Source organism: Eretmochelys imbricata, chromosome 1 (assembly GCF_965152235.1).
Source record: "Eretmochelys imbricata isolate rEreImb1 chromosome 1, rEreImb1.hap1, whole genome shotgun sequence".
In the NCBI taxonomy this organism is placed as follows: domain Eukaryota; kingdom Metazoa; phylum Chordata; order Testudines; family Cheloniidae; genus Eretmochelys; species Eretmochelys imbricata.
The window spans coordinates 248439313-248460914 of NC_135572.1; the positions used below are offsets into that span (position 1 = coordinate 248439313).

The 21602-nt window shown below is 43.1% G+C and overlaps 1 protein-coding gene across 1 annotated transcript in view; it reads right to left on the reverse strand.

Moving 5' to 3' along the window:
* Positions 1-21602, reverse strand: part of IL17RA (interleukin 17 receptor A) — a 44335-nt gene that overhangs the window by 9538 nt on the left and 13195 nt on the right. The window contains exons 2-7 of the mRNA XM_077827274.1: positions 12915-12939; positions 9010-9153; positions 6905-7029; positions 5287-5413; positions 3127-3174; positions 2857-3017 (exon numbers count right to left, since the gene is read on the reverse strand). Coding sequence (XP_077683400.1) covers positions 2857-3017; positions 3127-3174; positions 5287-5413; positions 6905-7029; positions 9010-9153; positions 12915-12939 — 630 coding nt within the window. The remainder of the gene's footprint in view (positions 1-2856; positions 3018-3126; positions 3175-5286; positions 5414-6904; positions 7030-9009; positions 9154-12914; positions 12940-21602) is intronic.

The following is a 21602-nucleotide window of genomic DNA, read 5'->3' on the forward strand; positions in this document are numbered from 1 at the left end:
TAGTGCCCCCAAGCTCCCAGCTGCTGTTGGCAGGGAGGGACCCCTGCAGCTCTCTGGCAGCAGGTGGGGTGGGGGCCGCTCTGGAATTCACAGCCACCTGGCGTCTGTCCAGCCCCTTCCCATTTTATCATGGATATTTTTAGCAGAAGTCAGGTACAGGTCATGGGGTTCCATGAATTTTTCTTTATTGCCCATAATATCTTTATTACTAAATATATCTGTGACAAAATCTTAGCCTTAGTTATAATACTCTCTTAATTGAATACATGTATTAAGTAGAGATGGGAAAACAGACATTTTGGTTTGCTGGCAATTCTGAAAAAAATGGTTTCAAGTCAAACAAAACATTCTATTTTGATTTGAGCATTTTTAATGTTTATTTTAAAATAAAATTAAAGGACGTTTTAAAATAAACTCATTTTGAACAAAAAACTTAAAGCATTTTGTTTAGAAAGCGTCAAAACAAAATGTTTTGATTTTTTGGACTTCTGTTTTTTTTTTAAACCTGAAACAATTCAAAATTGACACAAATTTGCAAAATGTTTTGGTATCTCCAAGTTCTCATTTTTTACTAAAATTTGTTTAGTCAAAAAGTTTTGCCAGCTCTGGTCTTAAGACTGCATGGTTAAGCACCTAAGTCAGAGACTTCCGAAGTGAAGGTCGTACTAAACAATCTTAATGTGTTTACTAAGGTTATTTAATAAGCAAAGATTAAACATTTAATGTGCAAACTTTTGTTTAGTTCAAACTCAATACAGTGGTCTTTGCACTGCTACTTGGGTCATCAGAACAGGCAAGTGATTGACATCTATGGACTACGGAATACAACTGATATCCTCGGGACAATATTCCTTATGACTAAGGCTAAGATTCAATCATAAAGTATTTTTAGTAGACGTCATGGACAGATCATGGGGCTGTGATTTTTTTTGTTTTTTGCTTGTGACCTGTCCCTGTCCATGACTTTTACTAAAAATACACTTGACTGAATCTTGGAGCAGGGGGCGCTCTGGGGGAAAAGCCAGGGACCTGCTATGGCCCTGGCCCCTGCCAAGGGGTAGAGAGCCCCTGGGGGCCTGCCGCCAGAATGGGAGGAAACTCCAGGGTCCACCACACTGGCAGCTGCTCAGGTGGTTCCCGGGCCCAGTTGCCTGGGGCTGCCAGAACAGCGGCTGGTGTGGCTGGCTGTGAGACCGCCCAAGGGGCTAGCTGCAGAGCCGTTCTAGCAGCAGCCGGTGTGGCTGTCCCCAGGGCTGCCTGAGCAGCTGGCTCTGGGCCCAGGTGGCTGGGCGGCCCGAGGGTCAGCTACACCGGCTGCTGCAGAAGTCATGGAGGTCACAGGAAGTCATGGAATCCGTGACTTCCGCGACCTCTGTGACAGACACGGAGCCCTACTTATGACAACTGGCAGGGCCTTTTTGTTTCTAAGTTGGGCCTTATACCTCTGCCAGTTATCTTTAGCTGTACATGCCACATTATTGATCCTAATATGCATCAATACACAGAGAGTAAGAAGGATGCTGGGAATGGAAGGAATGGGACAGATTGGCCCGTCTATTCATACACAATTGTTAGCTACATCCTTGCCATGGGGATGGGAAATAGTGTCAATTTTCAGGAGTTTTTTCCCCCCACAAGTTCTCCAGGATAGGCAGACCCCAACACTGATATTTGGGGTTCTTCTTTTGAGAGTCAAACTTCATAGATTATAAGGCCAGAAGGGTCTACTGATCATCTAGTCTCCCCTTCTGTGTAAAAGGCAACAGAACTTCTCTGAATTAATTCCAATTTGAACTAAAGCATATCTGTTAGAAAAAACATACAACCTTGATGTAAATAACTGCCAGTGATGGAGAATCCACCACAACCCTTGGTAAATTGTTCCAGTGGTTAATTACCCTCATTGTTAAAAGTGTGGAACTTATTTCTAGTTTGCATTTGTCTAGTCTCAACTTCCAACCATTGGATCTTTGTCTGCTAGACTGAAGAGCCCTGTTATTCTTTTATTCCCCATATTGGTACTTCTAGACCAGGGATCTCAAACTCAAATGACCACGAAGGACACATAAGGACTAGGACATTGGCCCAAGGGATACATCACTGACACCCCCCAACCGCTGCCCCTGCCCCCACCCCACCCCTTCCATGAGGCCCTGCCCCTGTTCTTCCAACCCCTTCCCCACCCCTATTCCAACCCCTTCCCCTAAGTCCCCACCCCAACTCCGCCCCCTCCCAGGCCCTATTTCAACCCCTTCCCCAAATCCCCGCCCCTGCCCTGCCTCTTCTCCGCCTCCTCCCCTGAGCATGTGGCTCCCCTGTAAAGCGCTAAGCGCTGCCAAACAGCTGTTTGGCAGTGGGAAGCACCTGGAGGTAGGTAGAGGAGTGGGGACACAGCGCGCTGGTGGGAGGGGGGGGCAGGTGAGGGGAGCTTGGCAGCTGCAGGAAATAACTCAGCGGGGGGGGCGCAGGGAGCTTGGTGGGCTGCAGCAAATAACTCCATGGGCCGCGTGTTTGAGACACCTGTTCTAGACTGATCAAATCACCCCGCAATCTCTTTTGCTAAACTGAACAGGTTGAGCTACTTGAGTCCCTCAATATAAGGCATATTTTCTAATCCTTTAATTTTTCTTGTAGCTCTTCTCTGAAACTTGATCCTTCACTCCCCAGACCCCTAGGAGTAAAATTCCCCAAGCAAATTCAAAATAAATTCACAAAAATAGCTCTTAGGAAATAACTGCTCAGTTGTATTCATGAACTCTCCCTGGATTGGGGTTCATGCTGATTGTTGAGCGAATGTGGAAAAGGGGTTTCAGTTTTGGTTTGTGTCAGCAGAAATGTGAGAGGAAAGATGGTTACCTCATAAATATCATGTGTGGTCTCCTTACATTGCTTTTCCTCATCTGGGAAACTGGTCACATGGATCCGGTATTGAGCTGACTCCATCCCTGGGTTAAAACTCACCAACAGAGAACTGTCATCTAGACTTTTGCCATCAATACTGGGCTCCCACAGGCTGCCTGGAAGTAGTATAAAATATCCCAGAATTACAAAAACTTTCAGAAGCACTCAAAACGGGCCACCTCTCAACTCCCACAGCTCTGACAGACTGAGACAGACCCGCTTTACCTGTCCGCATACATGGCATGGTTCTTTTCATCACAGGGTCCCTGCAATCTGCAGCAAAAAGACAGTCTGTTAGGTCTTTGCACAGAAATGTTACACTTAAATTCAGAATGTTGAATACACATTTTCTCATTAGAAGTCAGATAATTTTTAGTCTGCTTTAGAAAGGTGGAGCCCTTTGTTTCAGTGCAGCCATCACCAAAGTAATTAGTCACTAAACACAATAATTAAAAGCAGTACATCACTGCTGTCCAAGTGTGGACCATCTTCTCTACTCAGGTCATGCTTTTATGGACCATTCCAGGACAAAGCTTTCTAGTGGCAAAGGACTATTCTGTAGCCTTTGCTGAGGGAAGGTGAGTGCAAAGAGGGAGGTGTGTACTAAGCTCTAAAGAGGTGAGTTATGATTTCATACTGATCTCGGGAAGTAGAGAGGTTCACAGCCACAGATCCCTCCCCTCCACCAAAGATGTCCTGCCATCATCTCCAGTGAGTTCATCCTGGGGTTCCATTCGCTGGAATAGTCTTGTTGACTGATGTTCTTCTGCAGTTACCTTGTTTCTCTCTGAGCTTGACTTGGCAGTTTGGATTGTTGAGTTTGTAGAAGATCAACAAGCAGGCTGGCCCAGCCTCAAACATATACGAGCCAACTGACTATTTGGGCTCTACAACTCTCAACCCAGTCTCATCTTCTTCTGGAGGGGTGGGGGGAAGGAGAGGAAGGAAGAACTCACTGCCCACTCTATCCTTCAGCAGAGAGAAAGCTCCTTATAACCTGAACCTCTTGACTTTCATTTGCAGTTTGGGGTCCCACAAATCATAAGCCAAGCCCCAATCAACAGGGAGCTCTGCTGCTCAGTTCCACCTCAAAATAGAAGATTTATGGGAACAAAGGAGGACAGAAGTAGGAGGCACCATTTCCAACTGGTAAGAGTCCAGCATAAATCTGAAAACCTAGAGCCTACCCTGCTTTCCCAACTGCACACTCAGGGTCCTGTGAGTTTCGTGATTTCACACCTGCAGATTTGCTACCAAATTCATCCTTTGCAGCAGAACTGCGTTCAGAATTTAAACTCCTATTAAAATAAATTATGGGCAAATTTTCAAGCCTACGTGCCTAAATTAAGCTCCTAAATCAAATTTTAGGAGCCTAAATAAAGTGGCCAGTGTAGTCAGTGGAGTTCCTGTGAAAAATCTTTTTAGGGGGAAATTTTCAAAAGCACAAAGGGATGTTAGGTACCTAACTAACCCTACTGAGCCACCAGGAGTTGACTGCCTATCTCCAATTTTGCCTTTGACAATCTTCCCCTAAATATGACTTTAGAAGCCTAATTGTAGGCACTCTGGTTTGAAAACTTTGGCTTATGTTTTTAGCCCTCATGGTTATGAAGATAACTGACAAAGTGAAACGCATGCAGTGCTGTTTCTAGTTTGTAGAGAGCCTGAAAGATTAGCTCACAGGTGTGAACTGCCTCATTCACCTCAACAGGGGTCACTTCACTTATTTCACTGCTGAGCATTTTAGCAAAAACACCCAACAAATGCATTTACTCCAGAATCCACACTGTTGCCCAGATTGGCTACTGTATTGGCCATTATTTTTCATATTTAATTCTGAATCTCAATTTTTAAAACACTTTATCTGAAACTGCTTCAGAATTTCCAGTTTACCACACTGGAACCCTGCAGAATCCAGGAACCAGACCAAAGAATTTCAGCCCAGCTTTTCATGGAACACATAATGACTTGTGCACGTCTCCCTCCACAGCAGCCACTGTTATCTAGAGTGAAAGTTTATTCTCTGCACTCTACTCTCCAAGCAGAGCCTTATATTTCTGGGGTCTGCGACACTAACTATATAGGCTTCTGAAAGCCTGAATGTGAAGGGTATAGTGTGCTGCAGCACAGGACCTGGTGTACGTACTTTGTGGAGGAACCACAGTAGCACTGTGAAAGCATGGACTGAACGTTTACTTTTTGCAGTAGGAGAAGAGAGCAGGTCTGACAATTCTATCAGCAATCTGGCTCCCTAACTATGCTTGTTCATGAGTCATATTCCAGTTTGTTTGATCTGGTCTGGCCTGGAAATGAGCCTGTTCTCAGTACTGGCAAACCAATGTTTCCATCTGAAGGCTTAATAAAAGGCATTAGAGGACCCCCTACCAGGCACCGTGTAAGATGTGGATTTGCAGTTGTGGTCTCCACGGGTGCCCAGTTTGGGCAGATGATGGACAGTCACTTGGTACATCTGGCCAGGCTCCACCTCAAAGCGGTTGAAAGTGAAGTTCCACTGAAACAGACAATGAGGATAGGGTCTTTATCAGACAACTGATCTGTCAAGACACTGAAATTAATAACTGATCCTGTTCTGTCCCCCCATTCTTCATCTTTTTTGGCAACTAGGGTGAGAAATGGACTCCAACTAATTAAACCTGTCCAGAATTCCCCTGTCCCCATCTCCATGTGCCTGTTCAGAATGGGAAGGGTGTGGTTACTTTTGGGGAGGTCTAAGTCACTATATGGAAACTCTGGGCTGAAATGGGGGAATCACAACCCAGAAATCACTTAATTGTCTGGACAGATTTCAGTTATGTTCCAGGTTGAGGAGAGGTTAAGTAATAATGGGGAAGTTAAGGGAAAAAAGTATTTATACCCACCAATACAGTATGTATGAGTCAAATTGTGCAAACCAGAATAAATTCTGCAGTGCTCTGTAAGTGTACATATTCATATGGATAGCTAATTGCTTTGACTTGGTGTTTCTCACTTCTATATCATTACCCACAATGCTCTTTACATCAGTGAAGATGTCAAAATTCTAGGGAAAGTCACTATGCTCCTGTAGGCCAGAGTTTTTCTCCACAGTGTGCTTAGTGATCTTAAGAGGTACTGTGCACCTGCAAATACTATTATCCTCAGTAGAAATTGTGGGTACTCAGCTTCTCTCTGAATAAAGACCTTAATGAATGATAAGGGGTGGGGAAAGACTTTGATCCCTCTTATCCCAGTGCTTTCTTCCACGGTGTGGTAAAAAAGAAAAAAAAGAAAAAAGAGGATTTGGGGCATAAGGAAAGAGTGAATTAAAATTATGCTATAAATGCCATGACTACCATAGATGAAGCAATGATTGCTAAGATTATTTGTATTACAGTAGCATCCAGAAGCTCCACTCTGCTAGACAGTGTACACATACATAGGGCTTGTCTACACTGGCAATTTACAGCACTGTAACTTTCTCGCTCAGGGATGTGAAAAAACACTCCCCGAGCGCAGCAAGTTTCAGCGCTGTAAAGCACCAGTGTAGACAGTGCCCCAGTGCTGGGAGCCGCGCTGGGAGCTACGCCCCTCGTGCAGGTGGGATTTTTAGAGCGCCGGGAGAGCTCACTCCCAGCGCTGCACCGCGACCACACAAGGCAGTTAAAGGGCTGCCGCAGCAGCACTTTAGTATTGTATTACTAAGGGCTAGTCTGCACTGGCATAGTCCCAGTTGCCCAGGAGGGCAGGTATAATCCAAAGTACAGAAGTGTGGGAAAAGCGAGCACCGATATTGTCCCCATTTTACAGATAGGGAACTGAGGCACTGAATACATGATTTGCCCGAGGGCAGAGCTGGAAACTGAATCCAGGCTTCCCGAGTCCTAAGTTCACTGCCTTAATCACAAGGCCATCCTTCCTGTTTAAGCATTCTGTGCTATTCACAGGCAGCTTTGCTATTTGACTGAGTGGACAGGAAACAAAGCTGTGGGTTAGAAAACCATTTGTCGGAGCCCTCTTTACTCACCCGGCCTCCATCTGGACGGACCTGAAGTAACAGGCTGTTCTGAAAGTCAAACTGGGCACAGATTTGTCGATTATTATTCACTTGTAGCACAGCCAGCTCCACTCCCTGGAGATACTGAATGCTTGCTGGTGGGAAGGATAGTGAAGGGGAGAGGTTAAAGTCTTGTTCTAGCAATTCCAAATCTAAAGATTTTACCTCACCCCAGCCCCAGAGATTGCCAGCATGCCCGGGATAGGTCACAAGTCCACTCCCATTCATTCTATCCCATCTGATAAAGCAGATTTACTAAATCCTTTGCTGTCAGCTACCTTCACATGACAAGAGCAGCTCATAACTGCTGCGTCAGTTTGTGGGGCACTTAAATGAAGTGCCATGGGAACTGGCACGAAAGATTCTGGAGTGGGATCTTAAGGAGACTAGCTGCAAGTAGGTGAATGTGGGGTCATGATATCAGAGGCTGAGAAGTTCCGTTTTATTTATAATGCAAAATGCACTTGTGCTGCATGAACAGGGAGCAGAAAGTACGTCTAGTAGATAAATCCAACCCTCTAACTTCACCTCAGAGTATCTCAGTGCTATAATCAGCTCCCCCCTGTCCTCCAGCCTTGCATCTCAGGGTGGGTCTACACAGTTTTTGTACCATTATAACTATCATTTTAGAAATAAGCATAGTTAAAGCAGTATCACCCTCTAGTAGGGACACAGTTATAAAAGGTACTTGTATTAGAATAGCTTATTTCTGTAAATGTATAGAAATAAGTTATACTAATGTCAGCAGATTTATACCTGAATCCAAACTAAAACAGTACGACCCTCTAACTATATCTGTTTCTAAACTGATGTAAAAAAAGGCATTTGTTTTATTTTTGTGGCTACAGACTAACAGGGCTACCCCTATGATAAACTGATGTAGTTATAGTGGTACAAAAATGTGTTTGGACCAGTGCTCAGACAACTCTGGAGTGCACCACTTGACTCAGCAGACACCCAGTATTGTTCACCCTGACTCCAGCAACAGTCAGTTTAGGCTGACTAGTGTGTGCAAAGGGGATTTCCCAAGTCTGTGAAAATCAAATATGCTTGAAGAGTGAAGGGAGAAAGCTGGAGGGCAAAACCTGCAATGGTCCCACACACTAACCCTTATTGTCACTGGCATGAATTTCACAAGGTGCGCAGCTACAGAGCATCTGGTGAGAACCAAGACACACATACATGTAGGAAGTCTGGATTACAAGAACTGGATTTGATTTTCCAAATGGAAGAAACTTGCACTGGATTCAAGACAGCTGCACACAAGTGACTTATATTTATTCTGCCTGGACAGACTCCTAACCTGTACTATTCATAGTACAAGAAGGAATATAAAGCTATGAATACTACACGTTAGGAGTCTGTCCAGGCAGAGTAAATATAAGTCTACTCCTTCCCTCACTTCTCCTTCCCTCACTTCTCCTTTCCATTGGGCCTTCCCCAACTTCTGGTTTTGTAGACATGTCTTTTTACTATTATGAGCCCTTCAACCCTTAAACAATTCTCAGCTTCTAGTAAACAGAATGTTTTCTAGCTAGTTCCTCTTGCCATCAGTCTGTGCACATTTGTAAACCTAGTTTGTAAGATCCATCTGCACATTCAGGATCAGTTTGGAGTAAACCTCACTCAATACTGTAGTTGAGATTTTCAAAGTATCATCTATGAAATATAAACTTGATTAAAAAAACAGACTATCATGATCCCAGTTTAGGGCTTTGGACTGCAGGTCTTTATCAGACACCGACTGCACTGGGAGCCCACCCTCAGCTTGGTAAAATTAAGCACCACTGTTGTGCTTTATTTTTTCCACATTAACTGCTGCCCTTCCATTCTAACAACACCATTTGATCTCTGTTGAAGACTAAGTAATAAGGGAGGGAGAACTGCACTAACATTTACTCACTTCATGTCCTTTGACCCAGTAGACAAGCTGTCCAAAACCCATCTCAAAGCTCGACTTCCACAGCTGGACCAGTGAATGACCGCAAATACTACCATCCAATCACTCTCTTTCAGAGATTCCATAATTTCTCTAAGGACCTTCCCTTCCAGGTCTATGTTAAGTGATGGCTTACCATCAGTAGCCAGCTTCCACTCTATCCGCAGCACAGGAAGCCGTTTTCCCTCATCATGGAAAACATCAGAGTGGACATCAAGAACACTGGGAGCGGAGGGCGTCCACGTGGAAATCTGTAACCAGCTTTGGTCCATGCAGGTACCTGTCAGTCAAATCAAAGAGGTTTCTTAAGCTTATTTCCATTCCCTGTGGTAATGTATTAGAGTGGCTGGTGTTTATGTCCACCATGGCTCACTGCTGGATGACATAAGGCCTGCATAAGTGCATGCAACCATGCCCTCCACTAGTGCAGTGGTCCTCAAACTTTTTCATTTGCGGACCCCTAAAAAAATTCAAGTGGAGACATGGACCCCTTTGGAAACCTTAGTCTGTGGACCACCAGGGGTCCGTAGACCACAGGTTGAAAAATACTGTTCTATGGTAACAACAACCTTTCGCAGATCCCTTAGACAGTCTGCTGGTCCACAGACCACAGGCTGAAAACCAATAAACTCTGCTGGCAAGGTCACTGACATTTTCTTTCATAGTTCTTGTAGTGGAAAGCTGTTCTAAGAGCAGATAGACGCAGTCGTGCTGTGTGAACTATGAATATTATAATCTTGATGTGTCTTTTGGGGAAAATATTTTTCTTTGTAGATTTTTGAGGCAAAAAGGGAACATTATGATCATCTAGTCTGATCTCCTGGTCAAAACAGGCCATATTATTTTGCTCAGTAATTCCTGCATCAAGTCCATAACTTCTTGTTGAACTAGCTCATATCTTTTAAAAAGAAGTCTAATCTTGATTTAAAAACTTCATCTTGATGGAGATTCCATATCCCCATGGCAATTTGTTCCAATGGTTAATTACTCTAATTGTTAAAAAATTCTGCCTTATTTCTAGTCTGAGTATTACATCTTCAGCTTTCAGCCATTGGCTCTTATGTTTTGCTAAATTAATGAGCCTTCTGGATGGGAATATAATCAACGTGGCTTTATGGGAAAAGAGTCATGTCAAAACCTGATTTCATTTTATGATGAGATTACATGTTTGATTAATAAAGGTGACTGCATAGATGTTAAATACCTATTTACCACCACACAACATTCGGATTAAAAATAGCACTATACAGCATCAATAAGCTACACATTGAGTGACTTAAGTAGTGGCTGACTGGCAGATCTCAAAAAACAGTTCTCAATGGGGAATCATCATTGAAAGGGGGTGTTCCTAGTGGAGTTCTGCGGGGATCTGTGCTAGGCCCAATGCTCTTCAGTATTTTTATCAATGATCTGGAAGTAAATATAAAAACATTGCTGATAAAATTTGTGGATGACCGGCAGAGAGGTAAATAATGAAGCGTTCAGGACAGTCATACACAGAGACCTGAATCACTTTGTAAACTGGACCAATTCAGCAAAATAAATTTGAATACAAAATATTCAAACATAATGTCATATATCTAATATCAATGAATACACATCATATCTACAGAATGGGGGGCTGTATTCCAGAAAGCAGTGAGTCTGAAAAGGATTTAGGGGTTATAGTAGACAAACAAGAGCTCCCAATGTGATGCTATAGCAAAAAGGGCTAATGCAATCCCTGGACGTATAAACAGAGGGGGAATAAGCTGGGAGGTGATTTTATGTTTGTATGTGGCATTGCTAAGATTGATGTGGAAATATTGCAGCTAGTTCTGGTGTCCACATTTTAAAAAAGGGATGTTAAAAATTGGAGAGGGTGCAGACAAGATCCATAAAAATATCTGAGGGCAGGAAAAATGCCTTACAGTGAGCTCTATCTGTTTAGCATATCTATAAATAGATCAAGAAGTGACTTGATTATGGTGTATAAGTACCCTCACAGGAAGACACCACTAGGCACTTAACGGCTCTCTACTGTAGAAGACACAGGCATAACAAGAATAAATATCTGGAAGCTGAAGCCAGACAAATTCAAATTAGAAATAAGGCACACAATTTTATTAGTGTGGGTAATTAATTACTGGAACAAAATACCATGGGAAACAATAGATTCTCCATCTCATGAAGTCTTAAAATCAGGATTGGATTTCTCTCTGGAAGATATACTTTAATCTAACACAAATTATTTATCTTAATACAGAATAACTGGATTAAATTCCATGGCCTGTGTTATACAGGAGATCAGACTAGATGGTTTAATAGTGCCTTCTGGTCTTTAGAAACAAATAATTATGAACCTACCATCAGCAATGTTATTCCCATTTAGGTACTTCTACACTGCTCAGGTTCTCTTAACTTTCTCAGACAAAACCAAACAGATTGAGTTTATTTAGTCTTTCACGGTAAGGCAGGTTTTCCAGATGCTGACTCATTCTTGTGGCTCTTTTCTGAACCCTTCTGGTTTGTCAACATCCTTTCTGAAGTCCCAAAACAGTCTCACTGATGCTATATATACTGGTAATAACACCTCCCTATTTCTACTCAATATTCCCCATTTTATACAAACAACGATTTCATTTGCTCTTTTAGTCGCCCATTGCACTGGGAGCTCACATTAGTTGGTGACTTCTATTAGTATGTCATTTGCAAACTTTACAAGTAATGATTTTACATCTTCTTCCAGATCATTAATAAAAGTATTGAATAGCATTGGGCCAAGAATGATTCTTGTGAGAGCATACCAGAAACACACCCTGTGGATGATGATTCCCCATTTACAATTACTTTTGCAGATCTAACAGTTAGTTAATGGATTTAAAAATCTAGCTACGTATCATATCAATTACATATAATGCTAATTTTAAGTGCCATAAGGTATTAAGACAATGCTTTACATAAGTCTAAGTATATTACGTCAGTTACCTTTGTCAACCAAACTTGTAATGTCATCAAAAACAGTATCAAGTCTGACCAGACCTATTTTCCAGAAAACTATGCAAATTGGAATGAATTATACTACCAGCCTTTAATTCTTTACTTATTGCACCCCCCACCAGCCTTTCCATGCTTTTGCCCAGGACAGATGTTAAGCAAATTGGCCTATCCAGAGCATCCCTTTTAACCCCTTTTTAAATATTGGTTCATTAGCCTTTTTCTCTGGCACTTCCTCAATACTGTACTTCAAGATTGCTTAAACACTCAGTGAATTAAATATTCAGTTCACTTAATGGCTCATAGAGCTGCTTAGCCAATTCTTTAAAAACCTCTGAGGGTATGCTATCCATTCCTGCAGATTAAAAGATGTTTAACTTTGGAAGTTGTTTAATATCCTTCCTAGTTACCATTGGAATAGGAAGTATTTAATTTTCCATTGTAAGACACAAATACAACACCCAGTTTCTTTCCAAGTATAGAATATAGCTATTGAATACTTCTGCCTTTTCTGCATCATTCCTGATAATTTTAACATACATATCTAGTAATGGACCTATACCAATGCTAAGCTTTATTTTGTTTCCATTTTGTATCAATTTGCTGAAGATCATGCCTGCTAACTTACAGTCACTGCTATCAACTTTTTCATTGTTTTATTGTTTTTTTAGCAGCACTAAGTTTACATCTAATTTTACCTGCTGACTTAGTGAACATAGTGTGGGATGGATATGTATTACATACTACAAACTTACCCTAAAATCTCACCATAATTTTTTTTTTAATTGACTCAGTTTTGAACAGAAGTGAAAAAATTATGGATTTGCTCTTTTCAAGAACTCTGGCCTGAAAATAGGTCTGAAAAGAGACCTGAACTCCTATTTCCCTGTTGGAAAGAGCTGGTTTTGGATTAGGCAGGCAGATGATAGTTCATAATGCTGGTTAACAGGATAATGCTTAACTTTGCCACCTCTCAGTGGCTTAAACAGAGGCACTCACCATCTGACTTCAGTTACAAAAAAGTGAGAGGAGGGAATATACCAGAAAGAAGAAAAACTGACTTACTATTTCTTACGAGGCAGTTTAGATCCTGTGGAGAAAACAAGAAAGTTATTGAGAGAATAGAAGTTGTTTTCTCATTTATTCATCCTGATCTGGTGACAGAGGGGCACAGAGAAGAGCAACAAGTATGGCCTGGAAAAACTGACTTACCAGGAAATGGTAGCATATAGCTTGGCTAAATTACAGCTCAGGGGTAGGCATGATAAGTATCTACAAGTACTTGAATAGAGCATTTAGGGTGACATTATTGCTAGGAGTAATGGACAAAATTAAAAAGAAAATGTAGGTTGAATATCAGAAAAAGCTGCCTGAAATGAAGTCCAGTTAGATTGTAGAATAGTCTTGCAAGAAAGGTGGTGAAAGTCCCATAGCTCGAATCAGATAGGTCTGTCTTTGCCATGATGGCTACAAATTACTACCATCCAGCACTGGTCATGCTGGCAGTCACCTACAACTTCTCAGATCATTTTGACCTACACTGTGAACTCTCGGGGGCAGAGCCTGTCACTGTGGTATTTGTTCGTACAGTGCCTAGTACAATGAAGCCCTCTTCTGTATTTGAGGTCCTTAAGTGCTAGAACAGAATCGAACAGAAATAAATATGGTCACTTTACAAACTGGATTGGACAAATCACTGGAGAGAAACTGTAGAGAACAATCCTGCATTGCCTCAAGGGAGATGGACTGCATGAACTAATCGTTGTTTTCCACCTTTAATTTCTATGATGCTCTTCAGAACCAAGGCACAGAAAGTGGTTTAGCATCTTTAATAAGTACCAGTCCTCTAAAAGGAGAGTCTGTTTTTATCCTGTTGAGAACCACTTTTAAAGCTGAACTACAAAGAGGGAAAAAAATGAGTTACTGCCTTTTTATACTTTATGAAGAATCAAGATGGCCTGAAAAGAAATAAAAAGGCAGAGGGAACGTGATTCTACTTCTTTTTCCACGTCTGGTCTACCTTGGAAAACTATGGTCTTGTCTTCACTAGGAAACTGGTGCATTCTTAACCTGAGAGTCAGCAAACATGAGGTAAAAATCCTAGCGAAGACAAAGCCATTTGTAGTTTCCACATGATTTATAGACTCCTGCACAATTTCTGGCTTCACTATAAAAAAAAGCGTGCTTTAACAGAAAGAACTTCAAAAAAATCCTTCAGCAAACCATGGAAAACCAGATTTGACATTACAGATGTTTTTAAGGTAACAAAATAAAAATTAAAAGCCTCTTCCAGGCCCTTGTTACATACACCACAAAGCAGGGGTGGGGAAACCTTTTGGCCCAAGGGCCACATCTGGGTGGGGAAATTGTATGCAGGGCCATGAATGTAGGGCTGGGGCAGGAGATCGGGGTGCAGGAGGGAGTGTGGTGTGTGGGAGGGGATGTGGTGTGCAGGAAGGGGCTCAGGGCAAGGGCTTGGGGTGGAGGAGGGGATTGGGGGCTCAGGGCAGGGGTGCGGGAGGGGTACAGGGGCCAAGCTCCAGCCTGGTGCAGCTTACCTCGAGTGGCTCTAGGGTGGCAGTGGCATGCAGTGCGACTAAGGCAGGGTGCTCTGGCCCCGCGCTGCTCCCAGAAGTGGCCAGCATGTCCAGCAGTGGCTCCTAGCGATGGGGTGGGGCAGGCGGCTCCGCCGCATGCTGCCCTCACCTGCGGGTACCACCATCCTCCCTCAGGGGCCGCAGGAATGCAGTACCGGCCGCTTCCAGGAGTGGCACGGGGCCAGGGCAGGCAGAGAGTCTGTCTTAGCCCCACTGCCTTAGCCCCACAGGGCTGGCAAACCCGCGGGCCAGATTGAAAGCCTTGATGGTCCATATCTGGCCCCCGGGCCGTAGTTTGCCCTCCCCTGCCATAAAGTATAAAAGGGTACAAATCTAATTTTAACAATAGTACTTTTGCAGGTAAACATATCTGCATGTCTCGTAAGTAATGTCCACAGAAGTACTTGAGGAACAGGTACTCAATTCACTACAAAATTCAGGTCACATCAAAGGTCATCATGTCAGAGAACTTATTACAAATCTGGAAAATACTGTTCCAATGGCATGCAGCAGGCTGTTCAAGTTGTACCAATCCAAGAGGAGGTAAGGTCCGACTAATCTGGCCATTCTAAATTTGTGAATTATACAGAGACTTATGTAAGAATTTACCTGAGAACTAAAATAAACCTGGTGAAGAATGTTTTCATTTACAAGGGACATTGTCATGTAGCTTATGTTCAACATTTAGGTTTTGAAAAACAAAGAGTTTCACTAGAACTGGCAGTGCCTATACTCACTCCTATCCTCCAAACACAGAATTAGGGTTAAGGTAGGAAAACACTCTCTCAAATTCAGAGAGAAGCAGAACCTCCAGCTATTACTCAATAGGAGAGAAGAAACACCAAACCCCACAAAACCAGCAGCTCATCAGTGGGAATGACCACTGTGCCCACCTCACCTGGACCCCTTACTTCTAGTCCCCAAGTAACTTATTGGGTTGGAAACCAGACTTCCAGCCTCATTACTAGATTCTAGCACTAAGGCCCCTGATTCTGCAAGCACTTAAGCATGTGCCAAAGTCCCACTGAAATCAGTGTTTCATCTTCAGCTTTACTGAACTGGGGCCTAAGCACTGGCACCACTAGAAACTCTGATTAACTGTGCCCTCCAGTGGGTAGAAGGACCATCATGATCAGAGCAATACTGAGATTACACTTAGCTTCAAGTTTAATATTAATGGAAAAAATACTTGGCAGGCCAGGCCTCTGTCTTTAAAGCTCTTAACACACTAAAATTAGTCGGTCAGTCAACTAAAGTTGATATTTTGAACCATGGCACTCAAACTAATTTAAGAGTGCCTTTGCATCAATTAAGTTAAATTGATGCAACTTCTATGTTTAGACAATTCCTAAATTGGATTTTTACATTCTATCAGAGTTATTAAAGTGTCTGTAAACACAAGTGTGGACATTTTCTCACCACCTTTATATCTTCAAATGAGAACAGTTTGCTTGGATTGAAACATTCCCATGTAGCATCTGCAACCCAAACTCTGTTGTACTTTGCCAGTGAATGAGAAGTAGAAAGTGATTAGATATTGGGTAAACCAACGTGAAGTCAGCGAATCTATTTTTACTGTTCAAATGGAGAGAAATACAATTAAAGGAACATAATAAATGTTGAAAAATTTAATTATCACAATAGCGTAAGCGTTAGTAACAGAATTAAAGGACACATAAGGGTACGTTGTTTACTGAAAATGTCCCTTTAATCAATAAATTTAAAGAAAGTAATGGGCCCCAGATTATGAAAATTTGATTTAAAAAAAACAAAAACATTCAAGATACAAAAGGACAAGTCTGACAAACAATTACTTTCCTTTAGATAAAACCAATCACCTAAATTAAATCATTCCATATTTGGACAATTTTAGATTCCCAGTAAATTGTACTTCATTATAAAGTCTTTGCATAAACGGTGATAAGTTATTTACACAAAAGGCAAAGCCATCTGCTTTCATTTAAGTGTTGGTTTTTCTTATCAGCAGATAAGTCATGGGTGCCTGGAAGCACAGCTGTTGTTCCAACATTTCTTGGTTTGGCACCCACTGGGAAACATTTGACAACTGCAGGCCCAATGAGAGTATAGTCACACAAGAAGCGGGTTCTTGGGTGGAGAATTTGGAAGCAGCAGCCAGGAGTTCTGCCTTCGCAGAGAAGCAATGGTTACTCACCCTGTGCAGAAACTGTGGTTCTTTGAGATGTGTCCCCCTATGTGCGCTCCACTCTAGGTGCACTTGCACCCCCTATACCTTCAATTGGAGATTTCTCATAGCACAGGCCAAACGGGCACTGCATGTGTGTTACTCAGCCTCACGGCATTGTTATATAGCACTGCGTGGGCTAACCATCCTCAGTTCCTTCTCTACTGCAAAGCCTGCCCCATGACAGGGAACTCTGAAGCAGAGGGGAAGGAGGGCAGGTAGTGGAACAGTTATAGGGACACACATCTCAAAGAATCACAGTTACTGCACATGGTGAACAACCATTTATTCTTCTTCAAGTAGCATCTCCATGGGTGCTCTACTCTAGGTGACTACTGAGCAGTCCCCCTTTAAGGAGGAGTGAGCTTCAGTCCAGTGCAGAAGTGCAGCTGAGCCAAACACAGGATCAGAAGCAGAGTTACAAATTACTGCATAGAAGCCCAAGTTGTGGCTTTACATATTTCAATGATAGGAACTTTTCTTAAGAAAGACTGTGGAGATGGAAATGGATCTCAGCGTGAGCTCGTATGTCAGTGGGTGCTTCGAGATTATGAGACTAGTAGCAGCTACGAATACAGTCAGTTCTCCACCTAGAGAGCCTCTGTTTAGAGATTTTTAGCTCCTTTTGTTCTGTCGGTGATCAAGACAATCTGAAAGTCTGCTTGAAATGTTTAGTCCTATCAAGGTAGAAGGCCAAGGCTTCCCTGACATCAAGTGTGTGGAACAACACCTCCCCCTTATCCCAGTGAGGTTCAGAGTGGAAGATCGGGAGGTGAATAGGGTGATTAATATGGCAAAAACTTGAGGTACAGTCATGTGACCTTGTCTCTGAAAAATATTGTGAATGGGGGGGTATGCCATAAAAGCCCCTATTTCCCCCCCATACTCATCAAGCTGATGTGATAGCACCCAGAAATGTCGTTTTCATCAATTAATGGAGGAGTGCACAGGCAGCCTCAGGTTCAAACAGTGGTCTTGTAAATCATTTAAGAACCAAACTGATGTCCCAAACTGAAGTAGGGCATTTAACTGGCAGAAAAAGGTTGCAGAGGCCTTTGAGAAACCTCATTGTCATTGGGCAGGTAGAGTACCCCTCTACTGGAAAATGGAAGGCCCTGATGGCTGCCAGATGAACTCTAGTGGAGCTCAGCAATAGCCCTCAGCTCTTTAGTTCTAGAATGCAGGCCAGTATGTCTGGCAGCAAAGAAGTTGCTGGTTCAATGTGTTTGACATCATACCAGCATGCAAATCTTGTCCATTTTTGTAAGTGCAGTGTGCAGACTCTTTTCTGCTGTGTAGTAACGTTCTTTTTACTTGCTGTGAACAGGCCATTTCCATGCCTGAGAACCATTGACAAGCCATGCTTTAAGGTGAAGGATTCTGAGGTGGGGTGAAGGATCTTCCCACTCTCCTGGGAAAGGTGACGAGGAGTGGCATGGAGAGTGATCAGTGAGAACATGGCTAGCTGTATCAGGTAAGGAAACCATGTTTGTCTGGGCCATGTCAGAACAATAACACTGGCCCAGTCCTTTCTTAATTTGAGTAGAATTTTGGATATCAGAGGAGTTGCGGGGGGAACTCCTACAGAAGACCCATTGACAACTGGAGGTAAAAGGCATCCCCCAGGGATCAGTGACCGGCCGGGCTCTAGAGCAAAACTGGGTGCATTTCCTGTATATCATCTTGATCAAAAGGTCTATCTGAAAAGTGCCCCATTGTCAAAATATGTGGTGAAGTATGGTGGAATCTATCTCCCACTTGCGGTCTTGAGAGAAGTGTCTGCTGAGCATGTCCATGGTCATGTTCTGAACTCTGAGAAGGTAAACTGTAGTGATGACAATCTGATGGCGCATACTCCAATTTCAAACCTTATAGCCTCAGCATGTGGGGAGTGGGGGGAATCTTGCTCTCCCATGCTGGTTTATATGAAATATGCATAATATGTTGTATGATCTTTATGTGTTTGCCTCTGATTAGTGGCAGAAACTGGATACAGGTGTATCTGAATGATTTGAGTTCCAGGAAGTTGATGTGCAGAGTGGTTTCCTGGGGCATCCACCTGCCCTGAGCTGTATGGGTAGGGCCCTACCGAATTCTTAGTCCATTTTTGTAAATTTCATGGTCATAGCATTTTAAAAAAACTTGAATTTCATGGTTTCAGATATTTAAACCTTAAATTTCATGGTGTTGTAACAAACATGAATATGTATTTTTAAAACAGCAAAATATAAATATGTAAAGTCCTTAAGACTCAGTGTTTCTCAAACTGGGGGTCCAGACCAAAAAGAGTTTACAAAGCTATTGTAGCGGGGGGGGGGGGTGGGTTTGGTGGTAGAGTCTCAGTATTGCCACTCTTACTTCTGCACTGCCTTCAGAGCTGGGCAGCAAGAGAGTGGTGACTGCTGGCCAGCACCCAGCTCTGAAGACTTCCCCACCAGCAGCAGCGCAGAGGTAAGGGTAGCATATATAAGAGGTATAGTGGCAACAGTATTGCTACCCTTACCTCTGCGCTGCTGCTGGCGATAGCTCTGCCGTTAGAGCTGGGTGCCTGGCAAGCAGCCACTGCTCTCCAGCCGCCCAGCTCTGAAGCACAGGGTAAAAGTACACAAAAGACCAGATTTCACAGGGGGAGCCCAAATTTCACTGTGTGAGACGCTTTTTCATGGCCATGAATTTAGTAGGGCCCTATGTATCAGTGTCTAGATGCATGCGCTCCTAATCCCAACAGGGAAGCAACTGTTATTATGACAACCACTGAGGAAGGGTGAGTGAATGGGACTCCAGCACACACATTATGGGGTCTTTCCACCAATGAGACATTCCTTTACAGAAGACGGCATGGAAAGCAGTGTGTTTAAATTGTGTCTGGTCATCCTGCCCAACCTGGAAGGCATTGCATGAGCAGTTGGCATGGTCTAGAACGCAAGTGCCAGCCACCATATTCCCCCGTAGCTAAAGACAGTTCCTGATCAGGGTTTGAAGGCTGATCTGAATTGTATTAACTAAGTTGGATACAGACATAAATCTGTGCATTGGGAGGAAGACTTGCTACTAATGCATCAAGATAAGCCCTTTTGAATTCCAGCTTTTGAACAGGGGTCAAGGTGGACTTCTGAATGTTCAACTGCAGGCCTAGTTTGAGGAAGAGTTTTATGGGCTCGTACATTGCCTATAAAGTTACTTCCAAGGAGCGTCCTTTTAGAAGCCAATCATCTAGGCAAGGGAACACCAAAATTCCATTCCTGTGTAAGTGTGCTGCTACTACTGACATCTACTACTACTGAAAAGATCCTTGGGTGGATGATAGGCCAAAAGGGAGCACTCTGTACTGAGAATGGTCCTGGCGTACTGTAAAGCATAGGAATTGTTTGTGGGATGGGTGGATCGCAATGTGGATAGACGTGTCCTGAAGGTCAAGGGCCAAGAACCAATCCCCTTGGTCCAGTGATGAGATTATCGCTGCAAGTGTCACATTCTGAATTTTTGTGCCTTCACAAGGGTGTTGAGTAGTCTTAAATCTAGGATGGCTCTCAAACCACCGCTCTTTTGTTTGGAACCAGGAAATACCTGGAATAAAGCCCCTTCCCTCTGTGGGAACTGCTGCTATAGCATGTAGGTGCAGAAGAGTCTATTTTCTGCAACAGCAGGTTCTCGTAGAAGGTGTCCCTGAAGAGGGATGGGGAAGGAGGTTTGGGGGGATGGAAGCGAATTGAAGTAGATGAGTACCCTTGGAAATGATCTCCAAAATCCACTTGTCCATGGGCAATGAGCTCCCAAGCCTACCAGAAGTGGTAAAGGCAGTTATGAAAGGGAGGAAAGGCAGGTAAAACATTGCAGCTGGTAAGAAAGAGGATGGCAGCTCAGGACCTTGATCATCCCATCAAAAATTGATGCTTCGAGGTGGAAGGTTGTGAAGTTTGAAGGCCAGGAGTTGAGTAGTTTTCTCTGGAACCTCTGCCTCTTGTGGTGAGGTTCTGCCTCATCTGTGAGCTTAGGAACTGGGCAGAATAGGATCTCTGTACTACCTGAGACCTGCGAAATTGTCTCTTCTGGGCAGGTATGTAGATCCCCAGAGATTGTAAAGTGGCTCCGAAATCTTTTAATGTATGCAGAGATTCATCCATGTTGTCAGTGAATAACTTAGTGCGGTCAAAAGGAACGTGGTCTATTGTATTCTGGACCTCCTCAGGGAATCCTGAGCACTGAAGCCAGGATGTACTCCTCATAACTACTGCCACAGAAATTGAATGAGCAACAGAAATGTTGAGAGAAGTCTGCAGAGATGTCCTGGCAAGGAGCTGGTTTTTGGCAAGAATTGTCTGGAACCACTCTCTGTGTTCTGTTGACAGATGTTCAATAAAGGAGATCAGCTTGGTATAATTTGTGTGGTTGAACTTCGCCATTAAGGCCTGGTAGTTGGTGATTACAAACTGTAAAGTAGCTGAAGAATAATACTTATGATTTTTACTATAGGGCATAGATTTAGTGTGGTGTTGCCTTCCACATTCATTAACAGCCTAAACCATCACAGAGTTAGGAGATGGGTGAGAAAATAAAAATTCTGACTCCTTAGTGGGAACATAATATTTTTTGTCTGCCCTCTTGCACATGGGAGGAATTGAAGCCAGAGTATGCAAGATGAATTTTGCAGGATCCAGCAGTGCCTTGTTGACTAACCGAGCAATGCAGGAAGTGGAGGATGTATGCAGGACGTTGAGCAGCAGATGCTGTTCTTCAGTTTCCCCAAGGAGGATCTGTAAAGAATCCATGACCCTCTTGATGAGATGGTGAAACTGCTTAAAATAGTCAGCCAGGGATGGTAATGATGGCATGACAGCTTCATCCGGGGATGAAGAGGAAATGTTTGCAGTTGGAGAAACCTCCTCGTCAGCCCTGTCCTCCTGTTCCTCAGAGGTCTCTTCCTGAGGCTCCGGTCTCCTAGAAAGGGAGGGC